The 17,696-nt window shown below is 42.5% G+C and overlaps 1 protein-coding gene across 1 annotated transcript in view; it reads right to left on the bottom strand.

Annotated features, from left to right (window-relative positions):
• The window catches only part of LOC148014661 (uncharacterized), a 126,276-nt gene that overhangs the window by 11,967 nt on the left and 96,613 nt on the right, over window positions 1–17,696 (bottom strand). The window contains exon 7 of the mRNA XM_087666575.1: window positions 17,560–17,618. Coding sequence (XP_087522701.1) covers window positions 17,560–17,618 — 59 coding nt within the window. The remainder of the gene's footprint in view (window positions 1–17,559; window positions 17,619–17,696) is intronic.

Genomic DNA, 17,696 nt, shown 5'->3' with positions numbered 1-17,696 from the left:
CATATCCAAGAAGAACCATGACCCTTGACTTGATGGGGTATACTGATGCTGACTGGGCTGGTTGCACTTATGACAGGAGGTCAACCAGCGGCTATGCAATAACAAAGCCTCAAGAGAAACATGAAAACCCCGAGAGCATAAGCAATTCTAGCGTTGACCAATCTTGCTCATCTAGGTCTGAGCCCCTAGCTATGCTAAAGCCTCGGCAAACTCCTAGAACCTTGCATGAGATAGCGACCGAGCAAGCCCTCATTGAACATAGAAGTGTCGCAGAATGCTTAACCGAGTTGGATGCTAAACTCAGGGTATTCGCACGTGTCTACGTCCTTGCAGACATGGGCGCATTCCCTAGGGAGTAGCTTGAAGAATACTTGCCATTTCTCCTATCCTAGGAAGAGCAAGAACATCTTGACGAGCACTATGACCGGCTCCTGTATGAACGCATGCGAGTCACCTCTGACAAGGAAGCCGACGAACTACGTTTAACTAAAACATTCAATGATGTGCTCTGCCAACCAAGTCTCTTAGAGATAGAGAAACTAAAGTGACAATTAGAGGGTTGAAGTCAATTTGAAAAACGTTGGTTTGAAAACCGGGTTGCAATGGCCGAATTAGAAATCCAAATTATGATAGTCTTAGAGGAGTGATTGGCCAAATGGCGATCTCAAAGAGACCCAACCTATGTGGCACCAACTTCATTTCGAGTGTTGACTGCCATTCGAGGTACGGACTTAGCTAGAACTAGCCAAGAGAACTCTTTGGCTGATAAGGTTCTCACTGAGGAAGAGTTACATGTTCCCAATAGACTCGGACAAGGTACCATGCTACTCGATGTTGCAAAATATCTATCGTTATTAAGTATGCTTCCACGAGTACTGGATGCATGTGTCACACTCCAGTACAATCCGGAGTTCTACAATTGGTTTTTATCCTCGTGAAGTGACATGGATTCGTAAATATGTATGTAAATAAACAATGAATTTTGCGACCCTGTATAGATAGCATCAACACACAGGCAATGATAGTCAAGCGCAAGAAGAAGAGTTGGATTTGACAGGCTGAGCTCCTCAGGTCCTCCTCTCACCACACATTTAGAAGTCGTGTGACCATTCCCACCTCCAGGTGGAGGGCATGCAACCCTCATTACCGCCATAGGAAGCCCTGACCAACATCTCTGATGATGTAGACGAGGCATCGTCCCTAACTATGCACCTTTCCCCTTTCCGGTCTATTCTTTTGGGGATGAGCCCTGCCCCACTCCATGACAACTAGTCCATACAACTTAGCATAAGCCAAGATTTGCTAATAGTTGGAGGCAAAACGAACATCATCATGGGGGCCATCCCTCTATAACAAACATTGCATGCCTCACCTCTCTCCTCCCAGTCATATGCGCTTGATAACCCACTGTATAATCCCTTCCATGCGAATAGTTTTATCCTGCATCAGGGCCTAATCCTTGGTTCGCATTTTGCAGGTCCCCTCTACGGTAGTAGTCATGGACCACATAGTACAGCTAGCATGCAAGGAAGCTCTTCGCCGTCGGAAAGAGTATAAGGCACTAACGCCCCCACCAGAACGCCACATGGCTACTCTAAAGAGGTACGCGCCGAAAAGCGGCTCCAAACGACACCGCCCAAGACGCAGGCCGAAAACCCCCCAAGCCAAGAGGACGAGGACTCAAGGGAGCACACGGGGTGTGGCAACACTAGTCGTGCAGGCTCCCGGCAGACAATCGGGCACCAGATGCTCGAAAGAGGAGAGGGCAGCTCGAGACAAGCAAGAATTTGATGCATTGTTTAAAAGCATTCTGGAAACAGTTGTGGCTAGGAACTACACCATCCGAGTCCCAGCCGACATCTTTCCCGCCCAGCCTCACAGGAGCCTCTCACCGGCACAGCCTCAGTCGCACAACCACCCGGACTCGCCCCGCCTTGTACAAATAGAGTAGCCCCTATGATATAGAAGCTGCTTAACAAAGCCCATCCTGCCATAACTTTTTGTCTTTAAATGGTTAAAGGGGCAGACTCCCTACCTGTATACACTTTCCTTACCTACTGCTAATCTATGCCACGTCTTTAACAAGCACCGGAATATACATCGCAATTAGCATCATAGGATTTTAATTAAGTAATATCTTGACATGATTGCATCTGTTCGTTGTACTTGATGCATACGACTTGCATATACTCTCATGAAGTGACAAGTGGATGCAGGACGACGCAGATCTTCATGCGAACGTGTTCAATGCCCAACTCACCGCAAGACCACTCACCCTTGCCGATCGCCCATGTCGCATGGCCCAAAGCATGATCTTAACCACTTTCTCTTTCTGGGTTACACTCTACACCAGGCACTCACGGCAGCTCTTACCTTAATTGTATCAACATCGCATGTTCCAAAGAGGGTTGCAAAATCTCAAGTGTATCTCCCCATCTCAACAACTGCATCTCCAACAACGAGGCTAAGACACACTCATCGCTGTAATATCCATTTCCTGAGCCTTCGAAGCTTGACATTCCCCAACCCATTGAAAGGCTGCTAGCCTCAACATATTGCAACGGTTGTACTCAGGTAAGTCACCCAAATAAAAAAAACAAAAAAATGAAAAAAAGAAAAAAAAAGAAAAAAAAAAGAAAAAAAAAAGAACGAAAAGCTAAAAAGCACCCACGATCACAGCACAACACCTAGGGGTCCTGAAATTAGGTACGTCCAGTGACCTTGGTCGGCTGGCTCCGTCCCTATTCTCCTAGCCCTTCAACATCACCCACAATTATTCAGGGCACATCAAGGGCAGGACATACCTAGAAAGCTTGTCTCGCCTATGGGTAGACCTGTCACCCTGACCCATTCGCACGATTCCCTCTTGCACTCTACCTTAATACCATTGCAATCAATCATGGTAAGCACCGCACGAATGGCCATGAAAAGTACACCATTCTCATCAAGCAAGTCCAATAGCTCCCAGCTACCGAAAGTGCGGTGTCCCTGTGTTCAATTATGCTACATCGTACAGTCACAACGCAAAGGATGTTTCATACATCTTCGCATGTACTTCTTCTCAACATGAACAACTTTGCTTCATCCACACATTGTTACGAGAAACCAGCCCGCGGTCTTCTAACTACATAATATCTAAGTATGCACACGTACTCATATACTATCTGCACCAAAATATATACACAGTTTGGGTCCTCAAGTGCAGGACAATACTCTCCTTGCTTAGAGTTCAACCTATCTCCCAAACTAATTGAACTACGTCTTGTGCACGATAAAGAAGACTAGCACTGCCCCTAGGGAGAGACCACCTATGAGAGGTTTTCAATTGCAGGTATTGAAGACTCCAACGAAAGTGTCGTTCTCTCTTCATCGATACTCAACTCTGAATTCTTATCCTTTATCATCCTGCAAATCCGCCAAGAATCGTCATGTGCAAAATCCCCAACAAACCAACACTTGTGCTAGCTGACAGTGTAATCCCCAACAAAGAACAGCCCTACCACCAACTCCAACAATTCTACCACCAGCCACCTAGGCCACCAACGTGCCTCCAACGACCTTCCTCCACACCACCACCAAGACTCCACGGCAACCATAGATATCCCTTCCACCCACGTCTTCAATGCATGCCAAAGCCTGCTACCTACAACAGTGAGTGCCATGGGACTGACACTCGTCTAGGAGAGGGGTCATGTTAACCGTCAAATGAACAAGGTGGAAAATCTGGAAAAGCTAAAGCAGAAGACAAAGACCGAGGCAAAGTGAAACGGAAAACGAAGGCGTGCCAAGAAAAATCTAGAAACACAAAAAGCGCAAAAAAATCCTAAATAAGGAAAAAAGACGCACAAGGAAAAGTGCAAGTCAATACTTCTGTAAAAGAGCGCAAGCGCATCATGATTTAATTTAAGGAGCATCGGGCTCTCAACCATGCAATTTGTAAATGTAGACGGGCAGTGGAAAGGAAGCTAGAAAGATAGAAGGACAATGGGAAAAATGGCCTAGGTCACGGCCGGTCATATAAAAAAGGGGATAAGGAGATGACCGCCCAAAAGGGATTTAGGGTTTTGTATATAAAGTTGAAAAGTAAATGAGAAGCTCATTCTTGTGTATGGCTAAAAGTGGTTCTCCTCTTCTTCTTCTTCTTCTTGCTTGCTTGCTTGAGCTTGTGCTTGAGAGAGGGAGTGTGAGAGTGTGAGGGAGTGAGTGTGTAAGGATGAGGGACCAGGGAGGAGAAGCTCTCCATCTTCCCCTCTCTTCTTCTCTTCTCTTCTCTTCTCTTGCTCATGGCTATGGAGCTTGTAGCCTGGAGCTTGAGGATGGAGCTTGCTTGAAGCTTGCACTTAGGTCGTGGAGCTACCGGAGTGCGCGGGAGAGGAGGTAACTCATTTCAACATCAAGATAAGGTCACTACACTCATAGGATCGACGGGGCGTCGGCTAGGTGAGAGAGAGCCATCAGAGCTCGCTTGAAACGCTTGAAACAATAAGTGGTCCGTGGGTCTTAGCGGTTGAGCGTGAGCTCCCTCTACAATTCTCCCCTTTGCCAATGTTACAGCACTCTTCACCATGGTGTGATTGGATGTTTGTGATTCCTGATGATTTTGAGAAAAGGTCAGCTAACCAAATTTATCATCAAATGGTGGTTGTCAAAAGATGGACCACGAAAAAGGCTAACAAAGTATGGCATACTTGGGATAGTAAAAAGAAGTGGCAAGAAAGACTCATCTAGCTTTGGAAATCTAAGGTTCCGTATCAGGGTAAAGTGTTCATGTGGAGGCTACTAATTGGGGGTCTTCCAACTTGTGATGTGCTGCGAGCCCGCAAGATCTCTATTGGTCATTGTGTGTTCTGTACTACATGAGATGAAACAATGCTTTATCTTTTTGTCTCCTGCCCTGTTGCTAAATAAATTTGGAGTTTTGTTTCCCGTGTGTGGTCCGCGACAACTCAGCACCGGTTCGCTCATGAGTTATGGGAAACATGATTCCCTCGTCTTCTTTGCATTCCGATTATTCCTACCTTTTCCATTTCCTTAGATGGACAGCCCCGTGACATACTTGGCATACTCAGAATGCCTTCATTTTTGATTCAGTATCGGGCATCCATGGGCATGTGGCCCATGTTCGTGGTTTAGTATTATGGCATCCTCTATGGTCTCAGATAATCTGGTTCTTCCTGACATTGTTGCTCCTTGGCTGGATATTGTTCGCTCTACCCCAGCTGTCCTTTCTGAGTGACCTTCCAGAGTTAGAGTTGTGATAGACTTTTAGTTGTATCTGTGTTTTCTTTTCTATGCTGACCTGATGGTCTGATGTAAAAATGTGAGACTTGTATCCTTTTTGTTTTGGTTGGCCTGAAGGCAGGATGTAAATATTCCAATATTAATATACACTCATTCACGAAAAAAAGAAAGAAGATTTCCAATTGTTAGACAGATTTGGCACTTCATTTTCCAAGCATGGACCTCTATCACATGTCAGCAGACGGCCATCCAACCTCGGTTTTTTTGGTAAAATGCAGTCCACAACCATGTTACATCCATATCCTCATCTCTTTCATTTTATGCGATGGACTGGTCTTTGGCACATCTGGCAGACTCATAATGCATTCATTTTTGACTCGGCCTCGAGTATCCATGATCATGTGGGTCATGCGAGAGGATTGCTATTATGGCAGATTTCTTCCATGATTTTGGCTGGTTTGATAGTCAGCAAGGTGGCTGCTCCATGTCTACATATCGTTTGCACTACCCCTGTTGTGCCCACTTCATGATCCCGTTCTCTTGTCCCTATAACTTTGTATCTAGGCAATGTCATTGTAGATAATTTGTTTTTAGCTTGATTGCAGACTAGGTGGTTGTGCAATAAATTTCATCTAATGAGAAATCAAGACTAACCTAGAAGTAGTCTAGGGAAGTAAAACCTCTAGAAATGATAAGATGCAAGCATTAAGCCCAGTTGTGTGCAACACACTAAGCTTCCAAAAAGGTCAGAGATGCTAGTGTGTAGTTATCCAAGAATATCCATCTAGCCTAGGATATGAAGATACAATAGAAGCTAGTGGGATGATGATTATAGCAATCACACATTTGTGGCCTAAAATAAATTATGTTTTCTTAAAAGGGCACAAACTTTCAATCTTTGACCATAAACATTGCATCTAGTTCCATGTAGACTTTTCATTAAGGAGTAGTTGGTTATTCATGTAGAAAGCCAATCATGGTTATTTGAGGTTTCTCTCTCTCATTTGAGAAGCCCATGTCCTCAAATGTTTCTCGAAATGTTTCGGGTTTTGCCTGAAACACCATGTGGGGCCATTTCAGGATTATAAAATGTTTGGGTCCAAGAGACGCATCAAGAAATTTTGGCCATGTTTCAACATTTCGCCCTGCCTCAAGTGGCATTTCAGGCTGTTTTGCATAACTAGGGTTTTCAGAGACTATGGAGTCATGGAAATTGACGAAAGGGCTAAACTTTCAGCAGTTTCAATCGTCTCTTCTTGATACCATTACCAGTCAGACAAATGGTATTCACAAACTGAAGTATTGGATGATTGTGATGTTCCAATCACTCCATTCACAGTAAACATGAGTTGTGAGCACTGGTTTAATAGTCAAGAGCTCTAGAGACAGGTGCAGTACGTCCAAACAAAAATGATATTACTCAAAATCTTAAGGATTGTAACTGTCCATTGCAGAGCTTCAGATCCATAAGAACAGCAGGAAAATGTATCTACACTTGATACAGCCTCTCTCTCAATAAAGCTTCAGCTTTGTAAGAATGATAGCAGGAAACTGTATCTATACTTGATAGAGGGTTTACCTGAGAGCTTTTTAAAGAATCTTCAGGTTCCTTTTAACTCAATGCAGTACAGCAAGATGACTTGAAAAGATTTGTCTTCATCCAACCGTCTGTTAGGCAAAGATGTCTGATTAACCCTGTACATACCCTTTCATCCAATTGTCATTTATCTTAATAAAATGGTGAGAACGGGAAGGTCCAAGTGGCTCAAGCATACAGTGATGAATCTTGCTCTCTTATAAAATACTAGCCAAAGTTTGGAGATACTGATGAATACTATTAATATGTATGTCAATCCTCCACTGTTAAAATCTACATCAGCATCAATTGTTTGCATCAAGTAATGTCCAAGTCGCTCAAGTATATAGTGCTGAAGCTTTCTCTCTGATAAAATACTTTTACAAAATTGCAGATACTGTTTGGCAATCCCTCCACTCTATAAAATCTAAATCAGCATCTGTTTCCATCAAACAATGTCCATTCGTATAAGATTTTATGGCCTTGAATTTTTGTTCACAGAATGGTGCTTACAAGATTGCATTAAAGGTTCATAGCTTCTACAAGAGAATCCAAGTGGCAAAAAGTGAAGGTGGCATGGCTTTGACATTATTGTAGGATGATTTGTAAGTAGGAGTAAAGGTGGCTAAAGCTCCATGGAGAGAGAGAGAGAGAGAGAGAGTATTTCTACTTTACGAAAAAAAAAGAGAGTATTTCTACACCTCATTCATCCACGTCAATACGGTTTCATTAAAGGTCGGAATATAATGCACAACATTTTGAATGTCCAGCTGGGAATCAATTATACCAAAGCTTCTAGCCAGCAGGTTATGCTTCAGCTAGATATTGAGAAGGCATTTGATCATGTTACTTGGTCATTTTTGTGGCAATTAACATCTACAATGGGTTTTGGCCCCTGGATGATTCCTCTAGTTGATACCATCAGTCAGGGTGCTATGGCCCATATTGCTCTTAATGGAGGGATTACGGAGGAAATCGCCTTATCTCGGTCTCTTCGGCAAGGCTGTCCACTCAGCCCCTTGCTGTTTGCTTTGGTAACTCACCCGATGCTCTCATTATTGGATAAGTTGGCAGCTCAAGGTGAGATAGTTGGGTTATCTCTTCCTGGTGGTGATCAGCTGGTGGGCCAATCTTTGGTAGATGATTCTTTTATGTTCCTCAAGGCGGATCCTATTAATGTCAATCGGGCAATGGTGGCCTGGAACCTTTTTGCTTTGGCATCAGGTCTTCACATTAATACTCAGAAATTCACCCTTCTCTCCTGTACGGAGAATGATCTACAGGCCTTGGGATGGAATGGAATGGTGATCCCGAGGGGTAATATAACTAGACACCTGGAATATCATATTGGTGTGGAAGTCGCTCCCCGTGCTTTGTTGGATTGGATGGCATCCTGAATTCATGACAGGTTCATGTACTGGAAATCTCAGGGTTGGCCTCTTCATGTTAGGCTAAAAGTGGCTCAATGCATTATGATCAGTATGATTTCCTTCTTTCTGCCATTGCTGCCTTGGACCAAGAAGTCCCTTTTGGATTTGGTCCAGCCTATTAGATTTATGCTGTGGAAAAAGAAAGGCAATTGTTTGGGGCAGGTATGAATCTCTTAGCAGCATGTCACCACTCCGAAAAGGATGGGGGGTGCAGCTTTGTTGGATGTTAATTTGCATATGGCCACTTTGAGGCTGTCCCTTTTGCAGAGTCTATGTATTCAGTGTTATCCTTGGTCAGATATTGCCAAATTCTTCATAGAAAAGATTGGCATCTCTCATGGAAGCACGGTTATTCATGCTTCCCGGTGGCATGCGCTTAATTCTACGAGGCCCATAAAGGTCTCCCAATCTTTTCTCATTTCTCATTTAATTGCTTCCTAGCAGGAGATGCTTCATTTCGTGAGGAGAAAAATTCGTTGCAAGGAGAAATACTCGCTCTCGAGGTTGTTGGATTGGCCACACAAAGATTTGCAACGAGATAAGTTTAATCGGATGGCTAGGTTAGGGTTGAAGATAGTCTGTGATGGGGTAATTCTTGGGCAGCCCCGCCTTTATTCTTTTAGGCGTATTCGTTAGTACTTTAGGGTGCCTCGTGGATACAGGGACATTTGGTCGTCAATACAAGACTGTCTTCAGAGCTGCTCTCCTTTGCCTGCGTTACAGCCATTGCATCCATGGCGTGACTGGAAGCTTGTGCTTCTTGATGACTTTCAGAAAAGGTCAGCGAATCAGATATATCATCAGATGGTGGAAGCTAAAAGATGGGGGGAAGGTTAATAAGTTCTGGCATCTCAGGGATACCAAAAAGAAGCGGCGAGACAATTTATCCAGCTTTGGAAGTCTAAGGTTTCGTATCAAGATAAAATGTTCATGTGGAGGTTGCTCATTGGGGGTCTTCCAACGGAAGAAGTGCTCCATGCCCGAAAGATCTCTGCAAGGCGCTGTGTTTTCTGTACCACATGAGATGAGACATTGCTTCACCTATTTGTCTCTTGCCGTGTTGCGCGATAGATCTGGAATTTCATTTCCCGTGTGTGGTTCTTGGTGACCCAACACCGCATACCAGTTCATTTGTGGATTATGGGAAATATGTCCTCTATGCCATCTTTGTCTTCAGATTGTTCCTGCCTATTCCATTTTCTTAGATGGACAGCCCTATGACACATATGGCATCCATGGGCATGTGGCCCATATGCGTGGATTGGTGTTACAGCAAATCACTTCTATGATGTTAGCTGACCTGGTCCTTCCGGACATTGCAGCTCCCTGGCTGGCGATTGTTCGCTCTACTCCAGCTGTTCTTTCTGTCTGATTTATTAGAATTGGTTATGTAATAGGTTGTTCTGAGAGCCTGCTCGTTTCTTGTAAATTTCTACAGAGACAGTGTGAGAGAGATTGAGTATGCTGACCTGATGGTCTTATGTAAATATTTACTACTTAATTTAATTATCTTCACGAAAAAAAAAGAGAGAGAGAAAGTAAGAAAGAAAGTCATATTAGGCCAAATCGGCTTATGAGACCAAAATCTTATATCTGAAATGTCAAAGAATTTACCATGTCCCAAAACAGCTATCATCTAATGCTATGACTCTCTAGATGGAAAATAAACAATGAATAATACACTTTTTGTTGAGTCAAGCATAAATGTTTGAGATTCTTCATTAAGAGTCATTCTTATGACATGCATAGTTGCCTTTGTCATAATACACTTTTTGTTGAGCCAACAATGAATAATACACTTTTTGTTGAGCCGAGCATAAATGTTTGAGATTCTTCATTAAGAGTCATTCTTATGGCATGCATAGTTGCCTTTGTATGTTGTATGGTACTGTTCGTGTTGTATGGTTTGTACCATACCATCCTATATGTTTTTATATGGATCCATACGAAAAAACTGCATGCTTTTTGCCATCGCATCTAGCGCATTCCTGCGTGGCGTAAATACGTTCTAGCTGCACATTGGATGCTCTATGTTGTCATGTGTGGCACTTTAGGGCATAGTATGGGGGAGTTTCAAAAATGTGGAAACAGAAATTGGAAAAACTAGAGTTTCAGAGTTTTGGCCAAATTTTGAAAATGGGGAAATGGCATTTCGGATTGTACACTAAAATAAATACAATTTATGTGGGTATGTAAATATATCAATGCCTACAACATGTACCCAAATTTCATACAAAACTTTGAGTCTTCATGTCATATGATTGAAATCATAATTCACTACACGTGTCACGTCTCATGAGTAAAAAGTTTAGACTCAATGGTTAAAATTATAATGTATGACTCATGAATCATCTATGATCTGAAGAGCGGTGAAGACTGACATCAAGAATAGTGGAACAAGATCTATAATAAGTAAAATCAAGATACAATGACACATGTAACTATGTCATGACTCATGTGAACAATCTATCCAAACTCCAAAGTCCAGTGAGCACTCGTACTAGTCTCTAGACTCTAGTAACTACTAATTACTGAGTAAAAAGTAACAACATCAATGAACAAATTGGCAATTGGTTACTGCAGTCTATAATGCTAAACTAACTCATGAGTATCTACTACCATGAGTTGTAGCTCATCCGAATTGAGCTCAGACTCTAGCATTGACTTTGCCCATGATCACCTGTGACCCTCACTCTTGTTGGGAATAAAGGGCCATCGTGGCTTTTATATGTGCATGGGTGTGAACACATCCTTAGCACATTTGTACTTTCATATATATATATATATATATATATATATCTAAAAAACCTAAAGAGGTACACTCGTCATTGTACCCACAAGTCGTGCTCACTCTCCTCTCCACTCTGCACTCTCTCTCTCTGACTCTCTGCTATGAGAAAGCATTGCGTGTCTCGATCCTTGCACTCTCTGTCACAACAAACTGGTGTCAAAGCGGGTTACGGGCGTGAGGTAACTAGCCGTAGGCAACAAACAGTTGAGGCGACCAAGCTCAGGTCACACACTGCAGACAAAACAAGTCGCACATGGCAGACAGATAGCGCAGGCAGCCGTCAGCAGACGTGGCATACGACAGGTCCTGGATGCTGAAGAGTAGACGATAGTTGCTGCAAGCATTGCAGGTGCAACAACTGAAGTCAGATGGGTAGATGCGCAAAAACTGCGTCAGCAGGCAAAGTTAGATGAGCTGACGACATGCAACCAAGCAGACGGACAGTGGGCACATCAACAAGAGCCACACGTCGGGACCAGCGGGGCGCTAACGGAATGGGGTAGTCGATAGGAGCCACGCGACGGACTGGAGACGCTAGCACAACCCGGGTTGGCAGGTCAACACACCCCCATCGCCGTCACATTTTTTCAAAAGTCAAGTTTTTTTTTCTTTAAAAATCCCTTTTATCCCCTTTTCCCTCTGACAAGGTTTCACATGTGGAAGCACAGAGTGCAGATTTGTGCGATCATGGCCCAAGAATTTTGGGGCTTTTTACATTTTAGTAAATTTTTTTCGATTTCACTAAAATTTATGCACACCGGATCCTAGAAATTTGGGGATTTGTTTAGATTTGATGCGAGTGAGACATAACAGTGATATTTCAGAAATTGCAGGGATTTGTGACATTTTGCCTCTGACATTTGGGGCTTTTCATGTACATGCGAAAATTGGGCTGAAATTTACCCAATTTCTTGGCATTGATGCACATTGGTGTGAGAGAGGACGGCAGGATCGAAGCTCAACACAAAAAACAGTAGACATTGTGAGAGTGAAGCACAATACCCAATGCAATAGACTGAAAGAGTGTAAGCTGAAAGTACAAGGTACAACCCTTAAACCTTAGGGTTGTAGGGGGTGTTCATACCCGAACACAGTAAGTGCCCGTAAGTGTGTGTCATAAGCACATACGAAATAATACCATAAGTCTGGGGGAGAAAACCTCTCCTACTGAGAGTAAAAAGTGCCCCAATGTCCTACTGATCACCGACACTCCTATGTGAGCGTAGCCGTAAGTGAGGCGTGAGTGAAATACCCAACAATTGGACCCTGTGCAATTTGGGGCTTTTGCTATTTGGGTAAAATTTGTGCGCCATTTGGTCATTTTATGTACATGCGGGTTTAATTCCATGCAATTTGAACATCTAGCACTTGCAAAAATTGGGGGGTTTTACTGAAATTGCTCTATTTTGGCAAAATTGGCCTATTCTATGCATGTCAGAGATAGTGTGGATGTATGGTTGATGCTTTGAGTACAAAAATTTTGGGGTTTTTGACCGCGCGTGTCAAATTTTGTGCCCGTGGGTGCATGTACAATAGAAAATGCAGCTAAAATTTGGGACTTATCATGTAATGTGATGTATTTGCCCTTGAAACAGCTATAATCAGTTGTGGAGTGCTGTAGCACAAGGTTTGGTGCTTGTGAAAATTTACTTACAAATCTGAAATTTCTGCTTCTACGTGGTCATTTATTGCCGGTTGGTACTTGTTTGTACCTTGGTCACTTGTGTAACAGTTTGGGCCTGCATTTGCTGAATTTTTTTGTCACATTTGGGCTGAAAATCATGGCTGGCAGTAGTGACAACAATAATCTCATGCGCATTAAGAAGCTTGAAGGAGCACATAAATTTGTAGTCTAGCAAAAACAGTGCTACAATATCCTATTGCAGAAGAAGCAGGCAAAGCCGATTAAGACCAAAGGGACAAAGCCCACAAATATGGAACACGAAGATTGGGATGAGTTAAACGAGCTTGCACGCTCAACAAACAAGCTATTGATTTCCGATGCCTTGTTGTTTAACATTGACGGTTTGGATTCTATCTATGCTATTTGGACTTGATTGGAAGAACTGTATGCACAGAAGAGTGCCGCAAGCAAAGTGTATTGGCTGAAAAAGAATATGGATTTGCGTACAAAAGAGGGTACAGCAATGTCTACTCACTTGAGTGAGTTTGACTCTATTTTCAGCCAGCTGGTTGGCTTTAAGTTCTTGATTGATGAAGAATTTAAAGCTACGTTCTTGCTTTGCACTTTGTCTGAAAGTTAGGATACATTCAGGACTGCTATGAGCAATTCTAATGCGATCCTTTTATATGTTGATGTAGAGAGTGCTCTACTCATACTGGAAGAAATGAATCGGCAGAACAATGCATCCAGGATCACAGTAGAAAGGAAAATCTCATAGCAAGGGATGCAGTAAATCACATGGCAAGGATATTGAATGCCATCATTGTGGCAAGAAGGGTAACTATAAACGTGACTGCTACAAATGGAAGAAAGACACAAGAAAGGGCAAGAAGACAGATGATAGCAAGGAAGAGAAGAAAGAGAGTCAGCCTAAGAAGAGCAGTGTCAAAATGGAAGAAGTGAATGTAGTCACTCATGACAGTGATAGTGGGAATGACATACTCTTTGTCTCTTCACACTTTCGTACACATGCTTTACTTGTAGATACGAATGATGACATGCATACTTGGATTCTAGATTCAGGTGCTTCCTCTCATGTCACCCCTCATCGTGAGTGGTTCTCTGACTATACAGGGGGTCGACATGGTGTTGTCCATCTTGGGGACAACTATGCATGTGACATTGCAAGTATTGGCAGTGTGCAGTTACAGTTTCAGCATGGTTCTGTCTTCACACTTCAGCATGTACGGCATGTACCTCAACTCAAGAAAAGCTTGATTAGCACAGGGCAGCTAAATGATAATGGACTTCATACCACCTTTGGTGATGGAAAATGGAAGATCTATAAGGGATCTAGAGTGATTGCCAAAGGTTGTAAAAGTGATACCTTGTATCCCCTCCATGTATCTAGTGTGAGTGATCATGTTGTTGCTGTGACCGAGCAGCCAAGTGTTTCTTTGTGGCATGGCCAGTCGGGACACATGAGTCAAACTGGAATGAAAGTGCTTTCTCGTTTGGATTACTTGCCTTATCTTAGTTATGCTGATTTTGAGCATTGTGATCATTGTGTTTATGATAAACAAGCAGAGACATCTCATAAGAAGTCTCTTTCACTGAAATCTTCTCCTCTAGAGTTAGTACATTCTGATGTATGTCAGATGCCAGGATTATCTTTAGGGGAAAAGAAATATTTTTTCACATTTGTCGATGATGCTACACGGAAGGTATGGGTTTACCCTATTCGTAGCAAGAATGAAGTGCTTGACAAGTTCAAAAAATTATTGGCATTGATTGAAAATCAGACTAATAAGACACTTAAATGTCTTCACTTTAACAATGGTGGGGAATATGTGTCCAAAGCCTTTCAGGCATTTTGTGACAGCAAAGGGATAAAGAGGGAGCTCACTGCCCCTCATAATCCACCCCGAAATGGAGTTGCATAGCATACAAATCGGACCATACAAGATAAGGTCCTGTCTGATGCTACATTACCCCATGGTTTTTGGACAGAGGTTGTTATGACAGCCGTACACTTGATTAATCAGTCACCAAACAGGTCTTTGGAGGGAGGGAGTTTCCCAAGAAGCGTCGTCGGCCAAGCCACCTTTGTATGCACACTTGAAAGTGTTTGGCTGCAAAGCATTTGTGCACATTCGTAAAAAAAAATGCAGCAAGCTTGGGCCAAAGTCCTAAAAATGCATTTTCCTAGGATATAGTGACAACGGTGAAATGGGGTATAGATTATGGGATCCTGAGAAAAGGAAAATAATACGCAGAAGTGATGCTATCTTCCAGAAAGATCGCATGCATAAACAGCTCGAAAAGACTAAGGAGGTCCGTAGGATTGTATTCCGTGAAGAAATACCTTATGGACAGCAAAATGTGCTCTCTATACAGTAGCAAATACCTGTTGTAAATGAACCTGCAAATGCCGAAACTAATGCTGGAAATGATCAGCCAGTCATTGCCCATAATGATGAGCCACTGGATGTGTAGGAACAGCCAGGAGGATAGCAAGTTGTTAATGCTGATCTGCATGCTGAAATGCCAGGACAGCAAGCTGAAAATGGAAATTTGCAAGAACAGCCAACAAACAATGATCATTGGTTAGGAGATCGTCTAGGGCTACTAGACAACCTGAAAGATTTGTTCCTAGTGCAAACAATGTGACTGATTATGTCATGTTGACAGACTGTGGTGAACCGTCTTGCTTCAAGGAAGCAATGGACAGACAGGACAGAAAGAAATGGTATAAAGCCATGTTGTCAAAGATAGAATCTCTTGAGAAAAATGGCACTTGGGACTTAGTGCAGTTGCCTAAAGGGCAGAAAACACTTCCATGTAAATGGGTTTACAAGATGAAGGTCACTTCTGGTTCCTCCCCAAAGTACAAAGCAAGATTGGTTGCGAAGGGGTACAAGCAAGAACATGGAGTTGACTTTGATGAGATCTTCTCTCCTATAGTCAAGATGACTACATTGAGAATCATTTTAGGCTTGGTTGCAGCTGAAGATATGGAGCTCATAGAGATGGATGTAAAGACTGCGTTTTTACATGGTGATCTACATGAAGACATATATATGCAGCAGCCTCAGGGGTTTGTGGCACAAGGGAAAGAGAAGATGGTATGTAAACTCAAAAGGAGTTTATATGGGCTGAAACAAGCACCAAGAGAATGGTATAATAAGTTTGATACATTTTGTGCAGTCTCAAGGTTTTCATAGAAGTCAAGTGCATCACTGCTTATACCCCAAGAAGGCAGCAGATGGCAACCTAATTATCTTAGTTCTGTATGTTGATCACATGCTAATTGTTGGCAGACTCACTGAAGCAAAGTCTTCATGGCAGTTTTGACATGAAGGATCTTGGTGATGGAAATCATGTTCTTGGCAAATAAATACTCACAGATAGGTCAAAAGGATTACTCTATCTATCTCAGCACGAGTATATCTCCAAAGTTTTGCAGCGTTTCAATATGGAGGGGGAAAAAGCAATTGGGGTTCCATGCCTCCATATGTGAAACTCAGTGCAGAGGATAGCCCTTTTTCAGATGAGAGATACACTTTGTTGTATTTATTGGTCTAGTTTCATAGGCCACCACACTAGTGTTTCAAATACATTAATATGCTCTCCTTCTTCTTCTTCTTTTTCTTCTTATAACACTCTCACATTGTCCATCTTATGTGCTCTCAAAGAGTTCATACATTTTCTTCTTTTTAACAATGTCTAGAATGGGATGGGCTTGAAGTTTTTGTCCTAGCCATGTATAACCTTAATGCTTAATGTAAATTTGACCTGCAGTTGTTACAGTAGCCATACATTTTTCTCTCTAGTCATTAGTATCTTCCCTTTATTAAGGCTTTGAATCTAAATTCTGCTCTTATCTGGGCAGGCCCTTGTGATTACATCACCTTGTTTTCTATTACACTTCAAATCATACAGGGTGCCAACTCATTTTGGAGTTGACATTCGCAAATAATCTGTCCAATGCTAGTTGCTATCGCTGGATATAACTGCTTCTATTCAATGGAGTGCTTACAAAAATAGGAAAAAGGCATAGCAAAAAACTACTTATCCCACAGTAGAATACACCATGCTAACTTTGCAAATGTCAAAAGTTCAAGAAGACCTGGATCAGCAGGAGCCCCTGGCTCCCTAGTACCCCCAAGGATTCCTAGCCCATGCCCTTATTCCAGGAGGAGCACTGACGTTAGTTAAGAGCTTCCCAGCCTCTCTCTCAATAGGCCCTGTCTCATATCTACATCGTCCAAGCACTAGGTTGATTACTATTTCAACAGCAGACCTTGAAGTTTTTCCAATCCCATTTGTATACCTAGCAGTTTTATGGCTTCTTGATGAATCCCATAGCCTTTCCTTCAGCATCATTTCCAGGCCTTTCACATCTTATCATCTCTTTCTCTTCTAGACTTGCATCTATGCCTTTCAGCAGCACTGGATCTTCTACACATCCTCCTGTAGGAGGTATCATGAAAATAACCTTTCCTCCAATTTCTCACCTCCCTTGGAAACAGGAAGCAGCAGTACACAGAAATAGAAATAGGAAGAAAGCAACTTGAAAGGGAAGGTGGAAATGACAAGTGGACAGAACTGAAAAGAGTAAGGCAAAATCACAGGTGGTAATGCGTCCAATGGAAACTGCAAGCAGAAACAGCCTGATGGTTAGAAAAACAATGGGTAGGAAAGGGCAAACTGAAACAAGGACATAGTGGCACGAAAATGCGAAGAGGTGCTTGTGCATCTCATTGAAGTGAAAGCTGTTCTCAACCTGTAGATTTAAGGAAAACTAATGGCTCTGCCACGATGAGTGTTAATCCAAAACTATATCATACTCCTACAGTGTATCAGTAAACAATTTTAAAACATAGAATTTGATTACCTGGAGGTGTGCTGATCGCATATTGGCTTCACAAAAGCTGCATGAAACTAGGCATGCATCTGAAAATTAAGACTGTCAATTAGTTTAAAGAAGGGCAACTTCAGCATGAATGTTTAGAACCGAAATGTCAGAAACCT

Source organism: Lygodium microphyllum, chromosome 25 (assembly GCF_053477565.2).
Source record: "Lygodium microphyllum isolate KBCC chromosome 25, Lygodium_microphyllum_v1.1.10, whole genome shotgun sequence".
Classification (NCBI taxonomy): Eukaryota; Viridiplantae; Streptophyta; class Polypodiopsida; order Schizaeales; family Lygodiaceae; genus Lygodium; species Lygodium microphyllum.
Note: the sequence above shows the minus strand (reverse complement) of the source record. Positions and strands in the feature narration are given on the sequence as shown.